This window comes from Capra hircus (assembly GCF_001704415.2).
Source record: "Capra hircus breed San Clemente chromosome X unlocalized genomic scaffold, ASM170441v1, whole genome shotgun sequence".
In the NCBI taxonomy this organism is placed as follows: Eukaryota; Metazoa; Chordata; class Mammalia; order Artiodactyla; family Bovidae; genus Capra; species Capra hircus.
In genome coordinates, this window is record NW_017189516.1 from 51,400,661 (window position 1) to 51,424,844 (window position 24,184).

The following is a 24,184-nucleotide window of genomic DNA, read 5'->3' on the forward strand; positions in this document are numbered from 1 at the left end:
ATTGCTCAGAACTTTTGTGTAATAAAGTTTTATTAAAGTATAGAGGAGATAGAGAAAGCTTATGACACAGACATCAGAAAGGGGTACAAAGAATACCCCTCTGAGAAACACTTTAAGATACATTGAAGGCAGAGCCCACTAAGGAGCTGGAATAGTTCAGCTGGGACAGCGTTAGACTGAAGATCTAAAGGTCCCTGTTTCGATCCCGGGTTCCGGCAGAGCTGTTGTTTTCACCTACATCCAAGGAAAGGCACAATTCTTGCAACCGTGCAATCTGAGCTCTCGCAAAGAGCAAATGTTTTAGCTTACATCCAGGAGTCCTATATCCAGTGAAATAAAATGTTAGTCGCACAGTCGTGTCCGACTCTATGACTCCATGGACCACAGTCCACCAGGCTTGGTTTGTCCGTGGAATTCTCCAGGCAAGAATACTGCAGTGGTTTTCCATTCCCCTCTCTCCTGAGGATCTTCCCGACCTGGGAATCAAACCCAGGTCTCACGCATTGCGGGCATATTCTTTACTATCTGAGCCACCAGGCATTGCAATTGTTCCCTTACAATTAAAAACCGGCAACTACTCTGAGAAACTGTTTAAGATACGTTGGGGGGTGGAGGGGATGCGTTCACCAAGGAGCTGGAATAGCTCAGTTGGGAGAGCGTTAGACTGAAGATCTAAAGCTCCCTGGTTCAATCATTGCAATTGTTCCCTTACAATGAAGAAGCAGGGACGCCTCTGAGAAACTCTTTAAGGTACATTGAGGGCAGGGTTCACTAGGGAACCAGAATAGCTCAGTTGGCAGAGCGTTTAGAGTGAAGATCTAAAGGTCCCTGGTCCAATACCGGGTTCTGGCAGAGCTATTCCTTTCATCTACATCCAAGGAAAGGCGCACTTCTTCCAACTTCGCGCTCTGAGCTCTCTCAAAGAGCAAGTGTTTTAGCTTACATCCAGAAGGAATATTATCTCCAGTGAAAGAAAGCGTTAGTCGCTCAGTCGTGTCCGACTCTGTGACTCCATGGACCATAGTCTGCGAGGCTCCCTCTGCCCATGGAATTCTCCAGGCGAGAATACTGGAGTGGGTTGCCATTTCCCTCTCTCCTGAGGATCTTCCCAACCTGGGGATTGAATCCAGGTCTCCCACATTGCGGGCATATTCTGTACTATCTGAGCCACCCGGCATTGCAATTGTTCCCTTACAATGAAGAAGCAGGGACGCCTCTGAGAAACTCTTTAAGGCACATTGAGGGCGGGGCTCACTAGGGAGCCGGAATAGCTTAGTTGGCAGAGTGTTAGACTGAAGATCTAAAGGTCGCTGGTTTGAACGCAGGTTCCAGCAGAATCAGTGTTTTCATCTACATCCAAGGAAAGGCACAATTCTTGCAACCTTGCGATCTCAGTTCAGTTCAGTAGCTCAGTCGTGTCCGATTCTTTGCGACCCCATGAATTGCAGCACGCCAGGCCTCCCTGTCCATCACCAACTCCCGGAGTTCACTCAAATTCAGGTCCATCCGGTCAGTGATGCCATCCAGCCATTTCATCCTCTGTCATCCCCTTCTTCTCCGGCCCCCAATCCCTCCCAGCATCAGAGTCTTTTCCAATGAGTCAACTCTTTGCATGAGGTGGCCAAAGTACTGGAGTTTCAGCTTTAGCATCATTCCTTCCAAAGAACATCCAGGGCTGATCTCCTTCAGAATGGACTGGTTGGATCTCCTTGCAGTCCAAGGGACTCTCAAGAGTCTTCTCCAACACCACAGTTCAAAAGCATCAATTATTCGGTGCTCAGCCTTTTTCACCGGAGAAGGCAAAGGCAACCCACTCCAGTACTCTTGCCTGGAAAACCCCACGGACGGAGGAACCTGGTAGGCTCCAGTCCATGGGGTCGCTAGGAGTTGGACACAACTGAGCGACTTCACTTTCACTTTTCACTTTCATGCATTGGAGAAGGAAATGGCAACCCACTCCAGTGTTCTTGCCTGGAGAATCCCAGGGATGGGGGAGCCTAGTGGGCTGCCGTCTCTGGGGTCGCACAGAGTTGGACATAACTGAAGCGACTTAGCAGCAGCAGCAGCCTTCTTCACAGTCCTACTCTCACATCCATACATGACCACTGGAAAATCCATAGCCTTGACTAGACGGACCTTTGTTGGCAAAGTAATGTCTCTGCTTTTTAATATGCTATCTAGATTGGTCATAACTTTTCTTCCAAAGAGTAAGTGTCTTATAATTTCATGGCTGCAGTCACCATCTGCAGTGATTTTGGAGCCCCAAAAAACAAAGTCTGACACTGTTTCCACTGTTTCCCCATCTATTTCCAATGAAGTGATGGGACTGGATGCCATGATCTTCGTTTTCTGAATGTTGAGCTTTAAGCCAACTTTTTCACTCTCCACTTTCACTTTCATCAAGAGGCTTTTTAGTTCTTCTTCACTTTCTGCCATAAGGGTGGTGTCATCTGCATATCTGATGTTATTGATATTTCTCCTGGCAATCTTGATTCCAGCTTGTGTTTTTTCCAGCCCAGCGTTTCTCATGATGTACTCTGCATATAGGTTAAATAAGCAGGGTGACAATATATAGCCTTGATGTACTCCTTTTCCTATTTGGAACCAGTCTGTTGTTCCATGTCCAGTTCTAACTGTTGCTTCCTGACCTGCATACAGATTTCTCAAGAGGCAGGTCAGGTTGTCTGGTATTCCCATCTCTTTCAGAATTTTCCAGTTTATTGTGATCCACCTTGCGATCTGAGCTCTCTTAAAGAGCAGGTATTTTAGTTTACATCCAGGAGAAGTCCTACATCCAGTGAAAGAAAGTGTTAGTCACTCAGTCGTGTCTGACTCTGTGACTCCTTGGACCATAGTCCTCCAGGCTCCCTCTGTCCATGGTATTCTCCAGGCAAGAATACCGGAGTGGGTTGCCATTCCCTTCTCTCCTGAGGGTCTTCCTGACCCGGGGATGAAACCCAGGTCTCCAGCATTGTGGGCACATTCTTTACTATCTGAGTCACCAGGGATTGGAATTGTTCTCCAAGAAACTCTTTCCTAAGCTACGTTGAGAGGGAATAGCTCAGTTGGGAGAGCATTAGGCTGAAGATCTGAATAGTCCTGGGTTCTGGCAGAGTGAGTGTTTTTGCCTACATACAAGGAGCAATTTCTAGCAATCTTGTGATCTGAGGTCTCTCACAAAGCAAGGATTTTAGCCTACATCCAAGTGGAGGCACCTATACCCACTTGTTGCTCAGTCGTGTCTGACTCTTTGCCTCCCACCCCCATGGACTGCAGCATGCCAGGCTACACTATCTCTTGAGTTTGCCCAAACTCATGTCCTTTGAGTCAGTGATGCCATCCAACCATCTCGTCCTCTATTGTCCCCTTCTCCTCCTGCCTTCAGTCTTTCCCAGCATCAGGGTCTTTTCCAATCAGTTGTTTCTTCGCATCACGTGGCCAAAGTACTGGAGCTTCAGCTTCAGCATCAGTCCTTCCAATGAATATTCAGGGTTGATTTCCTTTAGAATTGACTGGTTTGATCTCCTTGCAGTCCAAGGGACTCTCAAGAGTCTTCTCCAGCACCACAATTTGAAAGTATCAATTCTTCAGAGCTCAGCCTTCTTCATGGTCCAACTCTCATATCCATACATGACTACTATAAAAACCATAGATTTGACTAGATGGACCTTTGTTGGCAAGGTAATGTCTCTGCTTTTTAATACACTGTCTAGGTTTGTCGTTGCTTTTCTTCCAAGGAGCAAGCATCTTTTAATTTCATGGCTGCAGTCACCATCTGCAGTGATTTTGGAGCCCAAGAAAATAAAGTCCATCACTGTTTCCATTGTCTCCCCATATTTGCTATGAAGTGATGGAACCCAATGCCATGAACTTAGTTTTTTGAATGTTGAGTTTTAAGCCAGCTTTTTCACTCTCCTTTTCCACCTTCTTCAAGAGGCTTTTAATTCCTCTTCGATTTCTGCCATAAGGGTGGTGTCATCTGCCTATCTGAGGTTATTGACATTTCTCCTGGCAATCTTGATTCCAGCTTGTGCTTCATCCAGGCCAGCATTTTCTCATGATGTACTCTACATATAAGTTAAATAAGCAGGGTGACAATATACAGCCTTGACTTACTCCTTTCCCTATTTGGAACCAGTCCATTGTTCCATGTCCATTTCTAACTGTTGCTTCCTGACCTACATACAGATTTCTCAGGAGGCAGGTAAGGTGGTCTGGTATTCCCATCTCTTTAAGAATTTTCCACAGTTTGTTGTGATCCACACAGTCAAAGGCTTTAGCATAGTCAAAGAAGCAGAAGTAGTTTTTTTTCTGGAATTCTCTTGCTTTTTCTACATCCAGGAGGAAAAGCAATTCTAGCAACCTCACTATCTTATAATTGAACTCTGATGAGCTTGGCACTTGAGCAAAGGGAAATAGCTGCAATGAGAGTCCTTCCTTCTCACTTATATGCATAGCAATTGCAAAGCCCTGTGGATCAGGGCTTCCTAGCTGGGTACAATCCATAGGGTTGCATAAGAGTTGGACACAACTGGAGCAACTTAGCACGAGGGGTTTGTTGTTTTCCCTTTACTCCTTGCTCTTTTTTCAGCAAGAAAATCTAAACAGAACCTTTCAAGACTTAGCTCCCAATACTCTTGGTTCTCGGACATCCACAGGGCTCACCCTCAGATTCCTCTTACTTGTGATTGGCATTGAGATTCATTCATCCACTGATTCATTCAAGAATCCATTGATGTCATTTCAAGAATCCATTTCTGAGTTTCTGGTATGATAGGCCAAACATTGTGTAAGAACTTGACACACCAGGCAGATCCTTATTTTCACTGTGCCCACTCTAAGAGCTTTGTTCTGTGACCCCTAAATGGGAATAAGCCCTAGAAAAGGTTATCATTTTTCAATTACATTCACACAGTCAGGGGATAACTGTAACAAAAGACACTGTCAGGAGGCACAGAGCAGGGCACTCTCTTGTTCTATAGCTTTTCAATGTTTGTGCCTGGCTGGGGAGCTCCAAAAATTTCCACAAAGAACAGAAAATTGCATCTGTCCTGGTGGAATAGAATGTGGTCCAGCAGGTAGGCTTGAGACATTTAAATCGCTTATCCACCTAACACATAACCCTGGCCCTCCACCCTCACAAGGCATCAAAGGAAAGCAGCCGCCCCAACACTCGGCTTGGCAACCTAGGTGTGCTCTACCCTGAGCTATGGGGGTATGCCAGGAGAGAAAAAGCAGGATACAACTGCTGCAGTTAATCAGCGTACAGTTCCAGAGAGAGAAATAAGACTGATGCACAGGGGAAAATTGTATCCTACAGAACTGGGAGCCTGAAGACAAAGGATCTTTGTCTAATTTACTCTGCTGTTTCTGTTCCACGGCTGCAGTGGCTCCTTATTATCGTGAAATAAGGTAAATGGATTGACTCCACCTATGCATCGGATGAAGGGTCATTTCGGAATACACATACCATCATAGTAAAAGCACTACCTGTGTCTCTTTAAGGACCCATCAACTCAGGCTTCTATTTATCTTCCATTATACATTTTGGATTCAATGCTGAGGATGATTTTTAAAACATCCATCTTATTAAAGTATATTGTTCCACTGTTTGGTTGTGGCTATTATATAAAAACAAGTCAAAAAAAAAATCACTAAGCCTCCTCTCACAGGTGAGTGTGTGTCCTTCCTGGTGTGTGAGCATCAGAGATAGCAGATTTTTTTCCAAAGCAGCTTTATTGAGATGTAATTTACATACCATTAAATTCGCCCATTTAAAGTGTGCAATTCAATGGTTTTTAGTGTATTTACAGATTTGTGGAGCACACAATCTAACTTTAGAACATTTTCATCATCCCGCAAAGAAACCAGTAGACATTAAGTGCTCACTCCCCGTTTCCCCCTCCCCCAAGTCACTAGCAACCACTGATTTACTTTCTCCTTATAGATTTGCCTTTTCTGTACATTTCATTTAAATGGAATCATACAACATATGGTCTCTTGTCTTTCACTTAGCATATGTTTTTGAGATTCATCTGTGTTGAGGCATGTACAGATAACAGATTTACCCATGAATATGTCTGTCCCTTAAAATAGTAACACTTTCATACCAGAAGCAATTTCCTTCTTTCTTCTTCACCAGAGGGACATTACTGCAGCCTGCTACGTCTTATTCTTGTTTCTCAAGTAGATTGGAAGCTAGTTATAGACAGCTTCTATCATTCATAATCTTATGCCTTTCTCTTCAGCTTCACTGTTTCCTTGGGAAGGAAAACTCCATATTTAGTAAGAGCCAGTCAAACAAACTGAAATAGTCTTTCCTAAGTGTGTCTAATGCACACTTTGCTTTCTGGGTTTGCATTTTGAGAAATAGGCATGCTTGAATTGTCTGGCTGTGGTAACAAGTGTTTCCTTATGGAGTGGCCCTTTGAGCAAAAGGGCAGAATGCTCTCGTATTGCCAAAATCTAAGGCTGGTGAGGGGCAGACCCTCTGATGGAAACCTGTAACCTGGAGGAACCCCAAAGATGATCTGAGTAGGAAGAAAAATAGGCAACCACGTAATAGAAATCTTGTCCTTTTTCCTTTAAAGGCTGACCTGTTTTTCTCATCCCAACAGTGTTATTTTCTGGTATTATAAGAAGTTGTCACCAAACACGCTTTTTGCTTTTGTTCGCCAGCTTGGGGTGATTAAATCATTTCAGGGATGACAGCAGCCGCGTTGCTGCTCCCTTGGTGACAGCTTTTCCTGTAAAAGGCTTATTGTTCCTTCTCTCTCTGCTCATTTCCATAAGATCTGGTGCCTCAGGACCCAAGGCTGCCTACAGACAAACACGTTCTGGGGAGAGGAGCCCAGGCAGGGAAACAAAGGCAGCAATCTGATTGAACACAGATGGTGGCTCTGCAAGCAGGCCTCCCTCTTGGGTCTCTTCCTCTCCACAGGTAGAACCCCTCCTCGCCCTGCCCTTTCCTTTTTGCCTTCTGGTCTGTTGCCGCGCAATGCAATTCAGAGCCCTCTGGGGGCGCACCTGAGGACCCAGCTAGTGCAAAGGCCCTGAACTCTGTGACCATTATGGGCTTCATCCGAAATCTGGGTTTGCTCAGTTGCAGCCGCGTAGACCCTCTTCCCGTGACAGGACACGGCTTCCAGGCCAATCTGACTTGGTTATTAGGGCCACTCTGTTAGTGACCGACTCACCTCACCTTTGGTCTCCCAGGGCCTTTCTGCCAACCCAGCAGGTCTTGAGGATGGGGTGGAGCTGAGTGCCTTCTGCATTAACAGTCCCATAGGCCTCTCAGAACATCTCTATCCCATCTGCCCAAATCCCTGTGCCCCTAGAGCCTTCTCCTCCTCTAGTAAATTGTGGCTTTATCCTCCCAGGCACTCAGGCCTTGAACCTCTCCTCTCTTTATTTCACACCGACTTCATTTGTCAGCAAACCCTGTGGGCACTACCTTCCAAAGACAGTGAGAATCCAGCCGCTTCTCATCACTTCCACTGCTACCACCCTGTGTCCAAGGTGCCATCATCTCTCCCCTAGACAACATGCCAAGCACCCACCCACCTGAGGTTTTTACATGCTATTGGCTCTGTGCACAGGTATCTCACCTCCCTCAGGTCTTTGCTCCAACATCACCTTCTCAGTGAAACCTTCCCTAAGCCCCAAAGTACCACTCCCAGTCCCTTCCCCCCACCCCCTGCATCTTTGTGCTTTATTTTTCTCTACAATAGTCACCATTCTTTTACGTACTATATATTTTATTTATTCATTCTCTATCCCCTAACCTTCCCCCCACCCACATTAGACTCCTAAGTTCTAGGAGGGCAGGTGTTTTTTTCTGCTTTGTTTACTGCTATATCCCCAGTGCCTAAAGTTGGGCCTGGAATATAGTAGATGCTCAATGAAAATTAATGAATGAACGCTTTGGGACCAGTCATTATGAGCTATCTTTTCTATTAATTTCAATAATTGTACTGGTGCTTAGATAAACCTGTGGACAAGAAAGACATAGGACACAAAGGCCAGAGCAAGTGGTGAGTTCTATGTGAGGGACTGAAAAAGTCCTCTTCATAGGGAAGGGGATAAGCAGGCAGAAAAGTTGGGAGGGGAAGGCATTTGAGGCCAAGAAATCATGCACCAAGGCATACAGGCATGAAACAGCCTGGCACATTTGATGAACTGCAAATATTAGAGAGTGCAAAAAATAAATCTGCAGAGATAGGCAGGAGATAGATCATGGCAACTGAAAGGACACATTATTATTATACCCACTTTAGAGATGAAAAGTGGAGGGATGCAGTCATACAACTAATGTCAGATGTGAAACTGGGGCCATGATAATGGGAACCCACCAAAGGATTTGGAGCAGGTGACACAATCAGGTTTGCCTTCTATCCCATTGACAGCAGAGAAGATGGATGAGGCAAGGTCTCTCTTTAGGGGAGAGAGGGTAGGGGCCTAAAATAGGAAGTGGCAGTGGGGGTGGAGAGGAAAGATGGCCTGTAATAGACACTGGATGTGGGGGTTTAGGAAAAAGAGGTGACTAGGAGTCCCAGATTTCTGGATGGGGTGGTAGGTGAACAGTGGAGCCATGCAGTAGGATAAAAAACAGAGAAAGCAGAACAATCTGAGGAAGGATGTAATGAGTTCAGCGTTTGAAAATTTTTTTTCCTAAAGTATAATATACATACAGAAGAGTATAAATAAATGTACGCTCAATGAATTTTTACCACTAAACACACCTAAGTAGCCAGTGCTTGGATCAAGTAACAGACCTTGATCAGCCTCCCAGATACCCTCCCTGGGCTTCCTCCTTGCCACTCCCTGCCCCAAGTATAACCAGGACCCTAATGTCTAGTGGCATAGATGACTTTTGTACATTTTAAATGGATTCATATAGTATGTCCACTTCATCTGCCTTTCCACTCAGCATTGTTTGTGAGCAGTGGTCATATTGTGGCATGGAGTTGTAGGTCATCCATTTTCATTGCAGTAGTTCTCCACTGTATGCATCTACCATGTGTATCCATTCTACTCTTGATGGACATATGCGTGTTTCCAGTTTGGGGTTTTACAAATACTGCTAGTACAAATAATCCAGTATTAATACATAGTTTTGTTTGGCTTATTGGATATCTTCCCATTAATTATCTCTTGCTACCTAAAACTGGACCCAACCAAGTGCTGGCTAGGTCATAAAGCAACCTGAACTCCTATATGTTGCTGGTGGAGTATAAGTTGGTCTAATTTCTTTGAAAAAATCTTTAGTAATTTGTACAAAGTCTGGACATATATGTGCCCTACAGCCCAGGAATTCCACTCAAGTATTTACCCACTAGAAATGCATACATATGTTCTCTGACAAACAAAAACATACATTATATTGTACAGGGAACTCTACTCAATACTCTGCAATGGTCTATATGGAAAAATAATCTTAAAAAAAAGTGGATAGATGTATATGTATAATGATTCACTTATCTGTATAGCAGAAACTAAGACAACATTGTAAATCAACTATACCCCAATTAAAAAAAAAAAGAAGCCCTTGGCAACTTCCTTTGCCAGCTCAGGGTTTGCCCTCCTAACAAGATGATACTCCCTAGTGTTACACTGCTACCTGAGAGGGTCAATTCTGCCCATAGCAGGTGGACCAAGGAGTCTCTAGGAATGAGTCATCAATGGATAAGGCCCAGGAGAGACAGCAGTTTGTTGACTATAGCTGAGAGGTAGTGCTGAATTTGCTTAGGCTAAAAGATATGCCCCCTCGACTCCCCTTACAGCCTATGCATAACCCAGCAGGGGACTCATCATGTGCGCAGTCCAGTGATCTGTCTTCTCCTGGGTCCTCAGGCCTCTTGTGGGCAGAGAGCAAGGCTTCCATTTCAGAAAGCACAGGCCCTGGGGCAGAGCCAGGCTCACAGTGGACACAAAAAAGTGATGTGTGGAAGGACACATATTATTAAAGACAGGCACAATTTGAAAAAAACTAGCTTTATAATTCTAATGAAAATGATGAGACCACTCCTTTACTCTCACAATCTGAAAGTTTTTGGTGGGCATCAGATTCAATTTTTAGACAGGAAGGTGGTTAAGGAAGGACTTTTATATCTACCACCTATACTTGGGTTTTGTTTGAGATTTTTATAATAGGTATGTGTTGCTTTTATAATCAGAAAAGAAATTAAGGAATTTGTTTTGTTGAAAATGGAAAACGGAGCTTTGGTGCAGTAAACTAGCACTGTCTAATGGAACCTTGGGTGATGATGGAAATGTTATATATCTGCGCTGCCCAGTACAGGAGCCACTAAGTCACATGTGGCCAGCAAACACTTGAAATTTGGCTGGTATGACTGAGGAATTGAATTTTTAATTTTATTAATGAATTGAAATTCAAATAGCCACATGCAACTAGTGACTACTGCAATGGACAGTGCAGGTTTAAGCAATCAGCTTATGCTAACATAGACAAGCTCTTTTCCTATTAAATTGTGTATTCACTCTATTTATTCATACTTCTATAGAGAGAGGTTAAATGTTAGTATTATGTTAAATTTTGCAGATTTTCAATTTTTCCACATCATTTATATGGTATTTATATTTTGATTATGGTTTGATATTTCCTGTAGATAATAAACAAAGCTAAAAAACTTTAAAAAAGATGATGTCCTAATTCTAAATCACCTAACTATGTCACAAGGAGGTCTAGGAATCAACTCTTTAATAGCATATTGGGCAGACACTGGGAACCATGATGATGAATGATAAGGAGTTAACAAGTAAAGGGAAAAACTCTCACTGACAATGTTGAATGGAATAAGAATGTCATAAACTTACAACATTGTTTAGATAGGTTCTCAAATATGTTCTTAAAATGTGGAAGAAAAGAGAAGAAATTTACAGTAAAATGTTAATAGTGTTACCTTTGGTGGTATATATATATGTGTGTGTGTGTGTATATGTGTATATATATATATAGGTGCTTTTTTTTCTCTTTGCAACATTAATGTATTTTTCCAAAATTCTATAATGAACAAGATAATTACCATCATCTTTGTCTTTCTATTTTCCTGTCCCTAGTTTCTAAGCCTCTGTGGATGTTTTTCCAGGCACATATTTACTCACTTTGACTTCTTCCAGAAGGGGCCTTGTTAACTTTTTATGTGACTATTATCACTTTGCTTTTCCGTGTAATGAGTCATTTGTTGAATTTTCCTTTCTTGTTTTAACTTGATTTTTCCTCTCTTGTCCTTTTGCTCAGCCACACTGGGATTATCATCTACTGAGGTATGTTACAGTAAGAAGGCTGGAATTCATACTGATACTGTTTTTGAAGATTTTCGTAGCCAAAAACAATGTATAGGATTACTACTTCTTTAAAAATGTATTTTTAAACATATTTTTTCTGGTGGTGGAAATAGCATGTTTTATCTGGACAAAGTCCAAGACTGATTCAGATAAATGAGACAATGCAAGTGAACCAGGTCTTAAGTCAGATGGCAGAATCTTGAATTCAGTCCCTTTTAAAACTGGATCCCCAGAAGGGCCCTGCAGATGTGAGGAGCCTGACTAGAAGATCACTACAATGGGGTGGACACGGCTCTCCACATAGGTGTGTCTGTGAAGTTTTTAGCTGGTCATCCACAGTGACAAACATTTGTCTATTTAGACTCAAAGATGAGTGGTGACTGTGTGTTAAACTGGGTTCATAAGTCAGTTGCACTGCTGTAGAGTGAAAGCTGCTCTAGACAATAGGAACTGAATGAGTGAGGTTTGTGAATGCAAGCTTTTCCAGTAGTTCTGACCACAGTTGCCTTTGACTATGACTTTTCTGAAGTTCCTGCCCCCTGATTTCCCGCAGGATGAGGGTGAGGATCCCTGGTACCACAAAGCATGCAAATGTGATTGCCAAGGAGGTGCCAATGCCCTGTGGTCTGCAGGTTCCACCCCCTTGGACTGCATACCGGGTGAGTGTCTCCTCTCTTTGGGGCACCAGATCCTTGGGGTGTCCTTGGGAACACCCTGTTTCTCTTCTTTCTTTCAACTTTGATGAATTAAATCCCCTGAATGCCACAGTCGGGTTTTCACCAGTTGGCCTTTAAACTGTAAATTTCAATGGCCACTGCTTCAACAAATGGCACTGCTATCATTATCATTGTTCAGAACAGTTTGCTGGATCTCTACTTGACCTCTGTGACATGGTAAGATGGGACCTAAATTTCACTGAAACAGATAACAGAATTTACCGAAAATAAACTAATGATAGGCAGCAATTTTGAGAAGAGCACAGGCTTCTGAGCCAGAAATACCAGGGTTGGAATCTTGGCTGCATCACTGTTTAACTCTGGGACTCCACTCTGGCCTTTCTCTGTCAAATGGAGGTGATACTACTATGCCCAGACACTTACTGCTCACCAAACAACCATGTGCCTCACATTCTCAGCCCCTTCACAGTCAGGTGGCCTCACAGGAGCAGTTCTAGCTGAAGGGAGCTGTGTCTCTTCTGAAATGGGGTCCATTTCCCTGCTGGATAAAGTGGTTTCTCCTTTCATCTGGGAGCCAGGGAGGTTAAATGTAGCAGAACCTCCTGCTGACCTCACCTGAGTGAAAAATCACTGTTTGTTGTGTTAAGCCTTTGAAATTTCTGTGACAATTTTTTCTGCAGCCTCTGCTGACTAATATGAATGCCTTCCTCTAAAGTAGGGGCCAGAAAACTTTGTCTGTACAGGACCTGGCGGTAATTATTTGTGGCTCTGAGCACTGCAGGGCCTCGACACCTCAAATAGAAAGCAGCCATAGACAGTATGTAAATACATGAGCATGGCTGTGCTCCAATAAAACTTTATTTATAAAAACAGGCATGAAGCCACATTTAGCCCAAAGGCCAAAGTGTGTGGAACCTGCTCTAAGGAGTATTTCTGAGGAATAAAATGGATGAAGCATTAAAGTGTCTTGTCCTGGACCTGGCAAACTGTAGCTCCTTTTCTTCCTGCCTCCTAAGAGCTCACATTCCGACTTTCAAGTGGCCTAGCAAACATTTGCCAGGCTCAGTATTTACCACAGCTCCAAGTCTCTTTTGCTGAAACTGTCCTTGCCACCCCTTTCCAGGGTTATGCTGGAGCCCTGCCGTGTCATTCACTTTACATAATCGCCTAATAATAGCTCCAGGAGAGAGGTTTAGTGTGCAGTATGTGAGCTTCTCTGCATTATTTCATTAAATTTGCATTAAAATAGCAAGTTGTGGGGAAAGGGGATCTACAAAGGCTTTTACTGCCTGCTTTCCTATTTACTAAAGGGGTAGGAATTGGTTTCTGAAGAAAGTCTCCTGGAAGGAAACAGTGGGGGCCCGGTAGCCAGGAAAGCAGTTAAGTGCTGATGAATTCAGGGGCTTCTCCCTTGGGAAGGACATCCCACTGAGCTCCTGCAGCCCTTCTGTGCTGGGGTGATCTGCAGTCAAGACTGAGGCACTTTTCTTAATAAATCCGTTTAGAATTCAATTCCACCCTCTGTCATCATGTGCCTGTGATGTGCTGATGGGAAGACAAAAATGAACCGCTGTCTCTACCCTGAAGGAGTTTACCCTTTAGTGGAAACAAATGTTCTCTTCACTAGAGACGGGAGTCCTCCTGGAATTCCAGTCCAAGGAAGCTCTTTCTAAGAAGAAATTGAGAAGAGATTATTTATACGGATTAGTTTCATTGACCCCCATCAACTGTGCAGCTGAGGAGGGCTGTGTGTCTGAGGAACATGAGGATGACCTGGGTGGTTCAGGCTCTCTCCCCTACACAGCTGCCATGAACTTGAAGTTCTGAAATCAGAAATTCTTTTAGCTTAAGTGTTTTCCTCACCCCACTGGGGTTTTTGTTTTTATTTTAGCAATACAGATATTCCCTGGAAAGAAAAAAATGCAATCTTAGTGTTACATGGTTGACTCATTTATGTAAATTGGCTTTTCCACAAAAGAGATGATTCGGGACAGGAGGACTGGCCACAACTTTCCAGAATTCACTTGCCCGTCAGTGCCTCAGATCCTCATTGGAACATCAAGAACATGGCCTTGTCTTTCTGGATCCTGAGATTGAGTGCTTCCACCAGAGCCCGCCTTACGACAGAAGGAGAGCCTAGAAAGCACAGGACAGGAGGGTCATTCAGAGCTGCCAGGAGGTGCTGGCAGGTGCACACTGGCTGTTACTGCCAGGGGGCCCTACCCACAGAGCAGAAGATGACCAGCTGGCTGCGCTGTGGCCTGCTAATCTCAGTTTAACGCTCTTGTAGTAAAAGGTCTTTTTCAGTGGTGAGCCAAGATTACCTCGTCACTCTGAGAGGGGGGGAATAAGGTAGGGAAGGTATCAAAGTATAAGACATCCAATGACTCAATGCTGTACTTATATCCTAGATTTTATATTTCCATATTCTATTCAAGTTTATACTCTATTCTTTTATAAACATTATTCTGTATTCCACTATATCATCATAGAGATTCAAGTCTTACACATGTGCATAGTAATAGTCACATGTCTTTTGTCAAAAATGGCCCTGAACTCTCTTTGTGTTCCTTTATGTTAATATTCTTCATGTTTGCCTTTCATATGTCTACACATGGAAAAATTATCCACTGAGTAAGAAAGGCTAGTATGCTAAGCGTGCACAGCCCGAGTTAGCAGTACATATGATGATGCCTTTACCCATCTAATGATCACAAGAGACACTTGTGCCACAGAAGATGCAGGTTTTTCCTTAAGAGTAAAATGAGTGCACAAACAGGCTTGATAGCTTATAGTAACCTCCACTGAGCAGAAAGCTTGGGACAGACATATTCTGTGTGTATGTGAAGTGGATCGCTTTAATTCCTCTAGCAGCATTGTTTATGTTGCTTAATACTAGTTTAGACTCAATTGACAGTTTTTGATGAGACCAATGGGGAATTCTCTGGGCCAGTCAACTCCCACTGCCTCCCTGAGCTCCCTGCTTCCTATTCCTGCCATTATCTCTGCTTATCCCCAGTGGCCACCCAAGATGAGGCGATGAAGTTTGTTTATCCCTCCATTCATCCATCCAACCAATCTCTATTGAGTGCCTAGCACACACCGGCATTCTGCTCGGCTCAGGATGGAATGGTGAGCTAGACAGACCGTGAGAGCTGGAGGCAGCATCTGGAGTCCCTACCGGCTCAGGGTGCGCAGGGGAAGTGGGAAGAGAGCCAAAGGGTGAGAAGAGGTGGCCAGGTGAAGGGGAAAGGAGGAGCCAGGGAAAACAGTAAGAATGTGAGTGGACTGCCCTTCACTCCAGGGCACAAAGAGCAGGAGAAATGTTACATTTTCTATTTTTCCAATTTTTAGATAACTCTGGTTTGAGTCCTCTTTTATCATGGGCTGTGAGGAATCTAAAGACAGGATTGTTGAAGGTCGTGTCCCTCCCCCTTGGACTACATTCCCCTGCCCCCTGCCCCTTGGTGGCCTGCCAGGGTTGACTGGGGGCAGCTCTCTGCCTGACTGGCCCTCACAGGAGGGCAGACACCTTGCTGGTGGCCCTTCTCATTCTGAACCAAGCTTAATTCTGGGGGATTTTCCTAAGACTCCCTCAGAGGTGCTCAGGCCCCTATCACAAGTTCCCCCAGGCCCCAGCAAGGCTCAAAGCCCAAAGCCTCCAGCCACCTCATCTGGGAGAGTCACCTCATTCCTGCTGAGGCCTGGACCTTCTGAATCCATGAGCCTGAGGGATGCTAGGCTGTCAGCAGGCCTCTCCTGTCTCAAATCACATGCATGCACTTGTAAACATCTTACTCCTTTGTGAGGCAAGGAGAGTCCAAACCTTTAGAAATAGGAAGCTGACCTTCTCAGATGGATATAGGGAGGATGATGGGGGTAGAGAGGTGCTAGATTATTTCCGCTGGTGAGTTTTCACCATAAAAACAAACATATACAACTCAAGACATTAATATACTCTCACAAATTCACACTATTTACACCAGCACTAGCTGATTATTTTTGGCCAGGCAATAGAGGCTCTACACTCTACACTGTTTTAAACAATCCCAAATCAACTTTATGGAGGCAGGAACTACTGTTGTACCCATTTCACAGATGAAGAAACAGACCCACAGAGGTTGAGCAGCTTGCCTAAGCTCACTGAAGGGAGAGTGGGATCCCATCCTATGTCAAACTGGCTCTAAGTGGCATTCTTGAGCTTGGCTGCCCATTAAAATCACCTGCAGCTTTACCCCATGCCCAGGTCCTGCCCCAGAGTAAGGACAACAGAATTGCTGGTGGTATGGCCTGAACACCAGCACTTCTTAACTTTCCAGGGGATGTCCTGGTTGAGACCCATCACAGTCTCTACTTGGTGCGTTGGGCCCAAACACTGGGGTTTCTGGGTTAGCAGATTAGTGGCTGGAGTCATGGAGCACTGGACAGGGGCAGGCTTGGGGCTTGGATGCTGAAGGACTTAGTTTTGGATAGATGAATGTGAAGCATCTTTAGGTCACCCAGATGGAACTGTTCACCTGGAAAATATCCAAGAGGCAGTGGGATGGAGCTTGGGGCCTGGGAGTCACTCTTTGGCTTTCAGACACCAGCTGAAGCCATGGGGATGGTGAGTTCATCTGCCCTGGAGAGTATGGGCAAGATCCATGTCAGGACAAGCCCTCACAGGCCTCCAAGGACATTGCCATTGGCCAGGTCGCTGCAGTATAACTAACTGTTAGATGGACTAATTGGGAAGAGATGGCAAAAGAGATGTGAGGGGGAAAATAGAGAAAGAGCCAAATGGCAAGAATAAAGCAATCAGGAGAGGTGGCCATGGCTTTTCCTTTCCCTTGGCCTCTCCCCTCTGAGCTGGTGGCCCAGAGTAAGAAAAGGGAGGTTCAGGATGGAGGGGCCCTAGGGACATCCATGGTTAGAATTTAAGTGGTTTCCAACTGAAACCTAGCTTTCTGATGCTGGGGCCTTGTCCCTCCTTTTGGTGGCTGGGCTCGTCTTCCAGGTCAGAAGGGGAGGTGAGGAGGTGGATGAACCCCCAAGGCCACAGACAGCAGGCCCCCTGAATCCTCCAGTCAACAAAACACCTTCCTGGCAAACCAAGGTTTTCAAAGTGTGCTTTCAAAGTGTGTTCATTAAAAATGCGGCGGCTCTGGGGGTGGAATCCTGGAACCGGCATTCTTAACAAGCCCCTCTGAAGATCTGACCACATAAGGCATGATAGAGTGGCCCAGAAAGCACTCCTATTCTCTCGACATCAATAGGCCCCCCGAAGCTTTGAGTACTTGATAAACTACAAATGCTGTCCTCGGACCCCCAGCTCCACTAAGCTGCAGCCACTGGTGGGAGTTGGCCCTATTCCTTTGGTACACTGGGTAGCAAGGCAGTTAAGCCACCTTGGCCAGAGGCCTGAAGCTGTCCTTTTGTCTTCAGCATCTGGGGCAGGGCAGGGCAGGACTATCCCTACAGGCACTCCAGAGCCTCAGGATGTCATTCAAGCTTTTATATGCCTCATTCAATTTTACTGATGTTTGAAAATTATCTGCTACAAAGACATAAGCACTCATTTTACTGTTGAAGGTGACAATGCCTTAGTAAATACACTCGGCTTTTTAATCTGAACTCACATTTACACATGGTGAGAAAGTAATTTGATCTGCCTTACTTGAAGTTTATCATTCATAACTGGAAAACTAGGAGAATGTATCTGCCTAAATTTATCGCTTGTTTTCTAAATAAATTCAGCTAGAATCTGGGTTTGGTTATAAATAAGAGACCCCCTAAATAGTGGCTTATTGAAATAGTTTTGCTTTGACTCACATGGTAAAAAACTAGGGGTAAGAAATAGCTTAAGGATATCAAGGCTGAGGTCTCTTCAGTTCTCTTGGCTTTATCATCATGGTGCAAGATGGCTACTGTTGTACCAGCCATCAGATCTTTCTTTCAGGCAAGGAAGAAAGAGGGGGCAAGCAAAATTTGATTGGCAATCACCAACAGATATCTTCTATCTCATGGATCAGAAATTGTGTCATATGGTCAACTCTAACTGCAAAGGTGACCGGGAAATACAGATATATACACACATATACAGCTGGCTACATTGCTGCACCCAACAAAATTAGCGTTTTTTAGTCAAAAAGAAAAGGAGAATAGATGCTGGGTTGGCAATTGGCAGTCTCTGACCAGGTAACTCAACGCTAAATATCAGAGGAAATACATGAGAAGCAGCAGAAAATTCATATATAAGCACCAGCTTCGTCTAGTCTTATTTGGAAAAAGCAGTTTCTTTCAAACGTTCCTATTCAACAGTCTCTTAGGCGCATTTCATTCCCCTCTCCTTTTTTCATTAGAATTTCATTAGACTAGTGAGAAAACTGCAATTTACAAGTAGGAAGTCAGTCTTAATATATAATTGCCCTTCTTGCCTCTCACCATTGTTTTGTTCCTATAATTGGCATCATATGCTGCCTGAGGACAATTAGGGACTCTGATGTCATCATGTGGGATGGCTAACCAGTGTTAATAAGGAAAATAGAGAGTATGGCATTTAAGTATGATATTTTGCTACAAATCTCTTAATTTTTAGGTCTCTGAGTTTGTGGAGGATGTGAAGTATTTCTCAACATTCCCCCCTACCCAAGAGGTACTTCCCTCTGCTTTTATGAATGTTGTGAGTCTCTATGACAATCCCTTTACTTCATCTTCACTCTCTTCTCACAAGAGCAGTGAAGAGAATGAAGACCCAGTCCTATCCACTGAGAACGGTGCTGACAAAGGAAAACATCTTCTACCTCACGAGAGGGTCTGATTTGTCATTTCAATCATGTCATGTTTGTTGAGTCTTGCCATGAGATCTGAGTGTTTCAATGTTCCTTGTTTTTCCTTTCCCAGAATGCCCATACCATAAGCCCCTGGGTTTCGAGTCAGGAGAGGTTACACCAGACCAGATCACCTGCTCCAACGTGGAGCAGTACGTGGGCTGGTATTCTTCCTGGACTGCCAACAAGGCCCGGCTCAACAGTCAAGGCTTTGGGTAAGCAGGGCATGCAACTTGGGTGATTATTTTTTCCATGTAATTTGAAAAAGTATGTCTCTGTGATAAATGAACGACATAGAATGCATTTATTTATTTAACAAATATTGACTGAGTGCCTTCCATGCGCCAAGGACCATGGATATAGCAGTGAACAAGGTGGATGAGCTCCTGGCCTTTGAGAAGCACTCAGTTTAGAGGGGGAGACTCTAAGCACACTGTCACACAACTGGCCATTTGCTAAGTGTGAGGAGTACTGCGGGGGAGATGAAGAAAGACCTATTTGATTTGAAACACCAGGAAAGGTTTTCTAAGGCAAAAATCTTTACCCTGAGAACTGCAGTTGGCCAGGTTGGGGGAAGGTAGGAGAGAGGCACAGGGCACAGCAGATGCAAAGGCCCTGAGTTGGGAAGATTCCCTCAAGTGCCTAGATGGTGAGATAAGGCCAGAGAGGTAGGCAGCAGTCAGATGGTATGGGCCTTATAAGTCATGTTAAAGATTGTGGTCCTTATTTTAGGGATATTGGAAGAACCCTGAATGTGCATGAGTTAGAATACAGATTTGTGCTGCTGTAACAAACAGCCCCCAAATACAGAGACTTAATCAACATGAAGGTGATTAGGCAGTCTAGAATTGTTATGACAGCTGGATGGTATCAGGGACCCAAACTCATTCTACCTTGTTCTCTCCTCCTTAATATGAAGTTTCCATCTTGGGGCCCAAGATTGCTGCTCTAGATTCCACTGCCATATCCACAGTCTAGTCAGTAGGGAGAGAAGAGCACGGTGCAGACACTTTTCCTTTAAGGATATATACACAATCCTACTGGCCACTGCTGCTCACATCTCATTGATCAGAATTTGTTCAGATTGTCCCATCCAGCTGCAAAGGAGACTGGGAAATGTGATCTTAGCTGAGTGGCCACTCGTTTGCAGAAAACTCAGGGGTTCCATTACTAAAGGAAGATGGGTAGAGGAAATGGGGAGACAACCGGCAGACTCTACCAGAGAAAGATTTAAAGTTGGGGAGTATTACAATCGGATTTATGTTTCAATTAAAAATTTCTGGCTCTTACGGGAAGAACGGTTTAATGTGCAGTATGGGTTGGGGGTGAGGTGGGGAGAGGAATCCAGAGAGACTAGTTAAATAAGCTATGCCAGCTGTCCATGCAAGAACTGAAGGTGACATGGGCTAGAGTGGTGGCAGTGAAATGACTTTGAGGAACATTTGGAGATAGAGCCAAGAGATGGATTAGATGGTTGAGGTGACAGAGAGGAAAGGGTAGCATTCAGATGTTTTGAGATGCTGTATAGCATCCAGGAGAAGTTGAATAGCTGACAATTGACTTTTGGGATTTGAAATTTAGGAAAGCTCTGGGATGTACCTAAAAAGTCAGGAGCCACCCAAGGAGCAAGTCCAGAATTAGAAGAGAAGGCAGCCAAGGGCTGAGAGTCCTGAGAAGCTAAATCAATGTGTGCACACATGCACACACATACCATAAAGGGAAACTATAGGTTTCCACAAATTATGAGGGATATAACTAAAAAATAAATCAGTTCCTTCATTGGTTGGTTTGCTTTACAATTGTGAGAAGGCCTTCCAGAGCCACTTGGTTTTATGTTCTGTGCTCCGTGCCTACCATGGTATGAGTGACAGCACCTGCAGGAGACACAGATAAGGTATGAAGAGATGGAATTAAAGAGAAAAAAGAAAACTTATGGAGAAAGAACATCAGGAGAGACTAAAGAAAAAGGAAGGGGGCTAGTGGGTGAAATGAGCACGTATTTGCATGTTTTGAAGAAAAACATGCTCAACCACACCCCAAAGATGATTTTAGCTACACTTGAAGGCATTTCTTTGACAAATTATTTGAATCTGGCAATTCTTTCTTGGGTGGTGGAGGTGCAGGGAGAGAGAAACTACAGAAGGATCAGAGGCCAGACATTTCTTGAGGACAAGCCTCTGGGTGCTTAACAGATTGCAGCCCAGGCTGCCTGACTTTGTGGGTGCTCTGCAGATGCTGGTGTCCCCTCAAAAGACAGTGCCTCCCAGCTCTTCAGAGGTGCTCATGGGGTAAGGCTCCTGGTGACTTGCTGTGTCCACGCAGGTGCGCTTGGCTCTCCAAATTCCAGGACAGCAGCCAGTGGTTACAGATAGATCTGAAGGAGGTCAAGGTGATTTCGGGGATCCTCACCCAGGGGCGCTGTGACATCGATGAGTGGATGACCAAGTACAGTGTGCAGTACAGGACCGATGAGAGCCTGAACTGGATTTACTATAAAGACCAGACTGGAAACAACCGGGTACGTCGGGCTTACCCCAAACCACCTTCCACACAGCCCCTCTGGGAATTCCCTCCCATCCATCTCTGTGTTTCTGTCGTCACGCTCTGTCAGAACTCTGCCCCCACAGCATCGTGAGTCATCCATGCTTCCTCCCCACCACACAATCTGCTCTCTGATGGCGATATCAATGCAGGTGTCTTTTCTTGTACCCCTCATGCCTAGCAGTTTGTCTACCAATGAGTGCCATCATATGTGCAAAAGAAATCTTTGTCTGAATTCTCGCATCAGCACAGAGATGCTTAAATAATCAAGACTGGCCATTTGGATGCTTCCAAATTCATTGGACCTTGAACACTTCGCTGCACGGGTTTCCTTGATCTACTACTGATGTGGCTAGGTCCTCGTCCCTTTATGTATCAATGGATATGGCTTCTCCTAACTGTTGACTGAGATAATCTCAACAAGTTACCCACTAAACCATGTAAATGGTTAAAAGGACTCTAGCTGAGAAGAAATAGAATCACTTAAACCTTTGAGCAACTTTATATCCTACTAATCTCTGAGGGCTGAGACCCAAGTCTTATTCAACACAGACTGAACACAGTAGGCTCTTGAGTTTATGTATTTTATATATATATATATATATATATATCAGTGAAGTTGCTCAGTCGTGTCCGACTCTTTGCAATCCCATGGACTGTAGCCTACCAGGCTCCTCCATCCATGGAATTTTCCAGGCAAGAGTACTGGAGTGGGTTGCCGTTTCCTTCTCCAGGGGATCTTCCCGACCCAGGGATCGAACCCAGGCCTCCCACATTGCAGGCAGACGCTTTACTGTCTGAGCTACCAGGGAAGCTAAATGAAAGTGAAAGTTGCTCAGTTGTGTCTGACTCTTTGCAACCCCATGAACTATATAGTCCATGGAGTTCTCCACTCCAGAGTATTGGAGTGGGTAGCCTTTCCCTTCTCCAGAGGATCTTCTCAACCCAGGGATCAAACCCAGGCCTCCCGCATTACAGGTGGATTCTTTACCAGCTGAGCCACCAGGGAAGCCCTATATACACACACACATATATATATAGTCAATATCTTGCATATATATAAAATGCTATCTGCAGTGAAATAAAAACTCACCAGCTGTTTGGAAAAGTTAATTGCCTTTTTGCCTGAGAGTGAGGCCTCCCCAGCTAATTCAGACATTTCATCAGGTTAAGCAGACATGTGTAGCTGAACATCAGAAGGCTCTGTACTCTCTGATGACAATTTGTACAGCAAAACATTCATGAGTTGAGATTTCAAGGAGTTTGAACACAATAGGAAAAACCACCTCGATACTTGGACATTGTATTTCATTTTTGTTCTTATTAGTTGGCTTTTCAAAAAGATAGGCAAATTCTTTTTCAAGCTCTGTGTTTCTGAAGGCCTTGATGGTTCTTTGCAAAGAAGTGCTCCACTCTGGCAGCTGTGTGGAGTGGGCCTGTTCTGTCCTCCCTCTTCACCAGGCTCCTGACTTAAATAGGTTCAAGGGCAAACAGCTTAGAGAAGAGGGTGTGGGGTGTTGCTATTGGGAAGAAATAAAGTCAAGATCATGGCAGCTGAAGTCCTTCTTGATTTGTGTATGGATGAGGTCAATGTGGCAGCCAAATTTTTTATAGGAGATAATCCCAGAAGGAAATGAAATGTTCTAGTGTCATGGGGCAGAGCATTAGGACTCTGGAAAGAGTGCAAAGAAGTTTCTTTGAAAATATAGGCAAATAGCGACCGTGTCCTATGTTATAGCTACCGCATTATGCTATGTTACATTCCCCAAAACAGGAAGCAACCCCTTTTTCTATTTTGGGCACTGCTCTCCCACTTTGAGAATCTTCTCTCTAGTTTTTATGTCTTTTTCTTTTTTAAAAACACTTTTTTTTCCCAAGTCTAAAAAGTACTTGCCATTTGTATCGATGCAGACACACACAGTTAAGCTTTGGCTCACAACTTCAGAGCCAGTTCACAAGTTTTCACTTGAGCCCCACTGTGGATACCTTTGGAACATGGGAACGTTCCTCTTTTAAGCACAATGTGGTCCTTTTCAAAATTCTTGTCAAAATGCAAAGGATTAAATCACAAAATTGGTGATATGAATAAAGAGGCATTTTCTATCAGCACCATCCAATAGAACTTTCTGCAATGAAGGAAATGTTATCTGCAGTATCCAATATGGCACCAACTGATGACATACAGTACTGAGCACTTGAATAGCAGCTAGTGTGACTGAGGATGTGTTGTTACCTAATATTAATTCATTTCTGTTGATGCCTGGAGCATGTAGGTGCTGACAAACATTCAAGGTCAGATTTTGGAGGATATCAGCAAATTCTCTACCTTTTAAGCACTGAGACTTTCCATAGTGAAAAGTTGGAGCCAAAATCCAGACAGGAAACGTCTTCCTTTTTTCTCCTCTGCTGTGATGGTGATAGCATTTCCTTCCTCTTTAGGTTTTCTATGGAAATTCGGACCGAACCTCCACAGTCCAGAACCTGCTGCGGCCCCCCATCATCTCCCGCTTCATCCGGCTCATCCCGCTAGGCTGGCATGTCCGCATTGCCATCCGGATGGAGCTGCTGGAGTGCGTCAGCAAGTGTACCTGATGCTGCCTCGGCTCATACCTGCAGTGGGTGAAGGGCGCAGAGTGGCCCATGGGGGAACGCTGACTTATCACTGTGACCAACAGGGCTGGATTTTACAGGCTCTTTTCAGTGCAGGGCTGGGCAGAGAATACTATCTTTTTTGCATAGTTTCCAATTTCAGTGAGAAAAAATGAAAATGAACGTATTTCCCATTCAGGGTCAAAGAAAATAAGAACAAAGAAAATGTCTCTAAAAACAATTTTCATGCAGAAAGCCTAA

At 44.2% G+C, this 24,184-nt stretch overlaps 1 protein-coding gene and 1 non-coding gene across 2 annotated transcripts; both read left to right on the forward strand.

Moving 5' to 3' along the window:
• Positions 1 to 145: 145 nt before the first annotated feature.
• TRNAF-GAA lies at positions 146 to 218 on the forward strand. The gene has a single exon. It is a non-coding gene; the product is annotated as a tRNA-Phe (tRNA).
• Positions 219 to 10,750: 10,532 nt separating this feature from the next.
• On the forward strand, positions 10,751 to 23,982 carry RS1 (retinoschisin 1). The gene is made up of 6 exons (XM_013976654.2): positions 10,751 to 10,778; positions 11,261 to 11,286; positions 11,861 to 11,966; positions 18,867 to 19,008; positions 21,116 to 21,311; positions 23,774 to 23,982. Exons 1-6 carry the CDS (start codon positions 10,751 to 10,753, stop codon positions 23,924 to 23,926), a joined length of 651 nt encoding a protein of 216 aa, XP_013832108.1. The 3' UTR covers positions 23,927 to 23,982.
• The last annotated feature ends 202 nt before the right edge of the window (positions 23,983 to 24,184 follow it).

Coding starts and splice junctions, on each gene's coding strand:
- RS1 (XM_013976654.2), top strand. CDS start 10,751: ATGATGATGAATGATAAGGAGTTAACAA. Junction 11,287..11,860: donor TGGGATTATCATCTACTGAG/GTATGTTACAGT, acceptor GATTTCCCGCAG/GATGAGGGTGAGGATCCCTG. Junction 11,967..18,866: donor CCCCTTGGACTGCATACCGG/GTGAGTGTCTCC, acceptor TTCCTTTCCCAG/AATGCCCATACCATAAGCCC.